Below are 3,019 nucleotides of genomic sequence, written 5' to 3'. Positions count from 1 at the left end.
ATATATATATATATATATATGTATACATGTATGTATTATTTAAAAAAAAAAAAAAAATTGGATAATTTATAATTAATGTGTATTTTGCTTATATTGTAATAAATTAATTTAAATATTGCTATTTTCTTTATTTCATTTTTAGTATTTATATTGTTATAATTTTTTTTTGTTTTTAATTAAGTTGTATGTATATTATAAATTATATAGAATATAATAATAGAATATTATGAAAGGGAAAATGAATATGTGTTTGTTTTTTTTCTATTCTTTGTTATATCTTATATTATGTGCCTATGTATTAGGTATAGGTGAAGAGGAATTGAAGGAAAGACCCCAAGGTTTAAATGATAAGAATAATGATAATTATAATAATAATAGTAAGGATCTAATGTCTTTTGCAAATGAAGTGGTAAGGTTTATGGAAAATGAAAAGGATGTTGAAGAAGATAAAAATGTGAATATAATATCTGGACCTGTTGAAAATACATTGAATAGATATACAGGTAGTTCTTTTCTTAATATAAAAAAGTATGGTAGGAAAGGTGAATATTTGAATAGAAGTAGTTTTTTTCAAAGATCGTATGTAAATGGCTGTCAAGAAAAAAGAAAATCACATACATGGGTATGTGGAAATGAAGGTAATGATAATATATGTATTCCTGATAGACGTGTACAATTATGTATAACATCTCTTCAAGATATAAAAAATTCAGGATCTGAAAAGAATGATAGAGAACTATTAAAAAATAAAGTATTTGATTCAGCTATGTATGAAGCTGATTTGTTATGGAATAAATATGGTTTTCGTGGATTTGATGATTTTTGTGATGATGTAAAAAATAGTTATTTAGATTATAAAGATGTTATATTTGGAACTGATTTAGATAAAAATAATATATCAAAGATAGTAGAGGAAGCATTAAAACGTTTTTTTAAAAAAGATAGTAGTATACTTAATCCTCATGCTTGGTGGCAAAGGTATGGAACGAGGTTATGGAAATATATGATTAAACCATATGAACATTTAGGATGTAAAAAACCTGATGAAGGTGAACCTCAGATAAACAGATGGCTTAAAGAATGGGGGAAATACAATTGTAAATTACTCAAGGAGAAAGAAAAATCGTTAATAAAAGAATGTGCTGTTAATAAAAGAAAAACTGATTGTTCAAGAAAATGTAATAATGAGTGTTATACTTATAGGAATTTTATTAATAGACAAAAATATGAGATAAATAAATTAGGAAAAAATTATGTTAAAGTTATACGATATAATATATTTAATAGAAAAATAATTCCACCTAATAATGCTTTAGATTTTATAAAATTAAATTGTTCTGAGTGTAACGATGTTAATTTTAAAACCCTTTTTGAATTTGAATATGGTAAATATGAAGAAAAATGTATGTGTCAATCATATATTGATTTAAAAATCCAATTTAAAAATCATGGTATTTGTTTATTTAATGCTCAAACAGATACTGTTTCTAGTGATAAAAGATTTTGTGTTGAAAAGAAAGAATCTAAACCATGGCAATGTGATAAAAATTCTTTTGAAAAAGTTCATGCTGAAGGTGTATGTGTGTCACCTCGAAGACAAGCTTTTTGCTTAGGAAATTTGAGCTATCTCCTAAGTGATGATATTTATAAGGTACATAATTCACAACTACTTATCGAAATTTTAATGGCTTCTAAACAAGAAGGAAAGTTTTTATGGAAAAAACATGGAATAACATTTTATAACAACTATGCATGCAAATATATAAATGATAGTTATGCTGATTATAAAGATATAGTTATTGGAACTGATTTATGGAATGATAAGAACTCTATAAAAGCTCAAAATAATTTAAATGCAATTTTTGAAAGAAATTTTGGTTATAAGGTTGGAAGAAATAAACTTTTTAAAACAATTAAAGACTTAAGAACAGTATGGTGGATATTAAATAGAGATAATATATGGGAATCGATGAAATGTGGAATTAGTGATGTAGATCCACGTGGATATTCATGTGTAAGAATGAATGAACTAGAAAACATGCCACAATTCTTTAGATGGTTTTCACAATGGGCACATTTCTTTTGTAAGGAAAAAGAATATTGGGAATTAAAATTAAATGATAAATGTAAAGATACTAAAGGAAATTCTTTATGTAAGGAAAAAACATGTCAAAATGTATGTACGGATATGAATTATTGGACATATACTAGAAAATTAGCTTATGAAATACAATCCTTAAAATATAACAAAGAGAGAAACTTATATAGTTTTTCTAAAGACAAAAATGTATCTATATTTTTAAAGGAAAATACAAAAAATTGTTATAATATCGATTTTACAAAAATATTCGATCAGCTTGACAAACTGTTTAAGGAAAGATGCCCATGTATGGATACAAAAAGGTTAGAAGTAAAAAATAAAGAAATGCTATCTATAGAAGCAAATAGTGAAGAAGAGGAAGAATTACAAGGAAATAACAATTCTGTGAGTGTCATCAGTGGTAATGAAGGTACCAATAGTGATACTAAAGTAATCGTAAAAGATAAGAATGAAAAACAACAAGAAAAAGAAGCAAAACAAACTACTGGATCTTTAACAGTACAAACTAATGAAGATTCAGATAGTAAAAAAGGAAAAAGTACAGCTACTGATACCAAAAATTCATTTGAAAAATTAGAAGTGCAAAAAGATGCAACAAATGGGGAAACAATAAAAGAAGAACATCCAGAGTTACCTCAATCACCTGAAAATTCACAAACACAAGAACAAGAAAAAAGTGAATCAGATCAACCACGAACAGGACAAGAAACGGGTGAACAAAATGAAATTTCTTCAGGACAAGAACAAAACGAACCAAGCTCTTCAACTGAAGTAGTTTCACAAGAAACAACTAGTGAAAATGCTTCACCACAAGACACAGAAAAATTAAGTACTGAACCAAAGGATAATTCTGTTGTTGTAAATAAAGAAACAAGTAGTAACGATTTAGCTCATGAAATGGTTGATGAAGAACAAGAC

General features: G+C 26.1%; 1 protein-coding gene across 1 annotated transcript; it reads left to right on the top strand.

Annotated features, from left to right (window-relative positions):
• Window positions 1–226: 226 nt before the first annotated feature.
• Window positions 227–3,019, top strand: PRSY57_0100400 (erythrocyte binding antigen-181; the record flags this gene model as incomplete). Its single annotated transcript, XM_020114346.1, has 1 exon — window positions 227–3,019. A coding segment is annotated over one exon (2,793 nt), but the record flags the coding sequence as incomplete, so codon positions are not given.

The sequence above is a fragment of the Plasmodium reichenowi genome, chromosome 1 (assembly GCF_001601855.1).
Source record: "Plasmodium reichenowi strain SY57 chromosome 1, whole genome shotgun sequence".
Lineage (NCBI taxonomy): Eukaryota > Apicomplexa > Aconoidasida > Haemosporida > Plasmodiidae > Plasmodium > Plasmodium reichenowi.
This window is presented reverse-complemented; position numbering and strand designations above follow the sequence as displayed.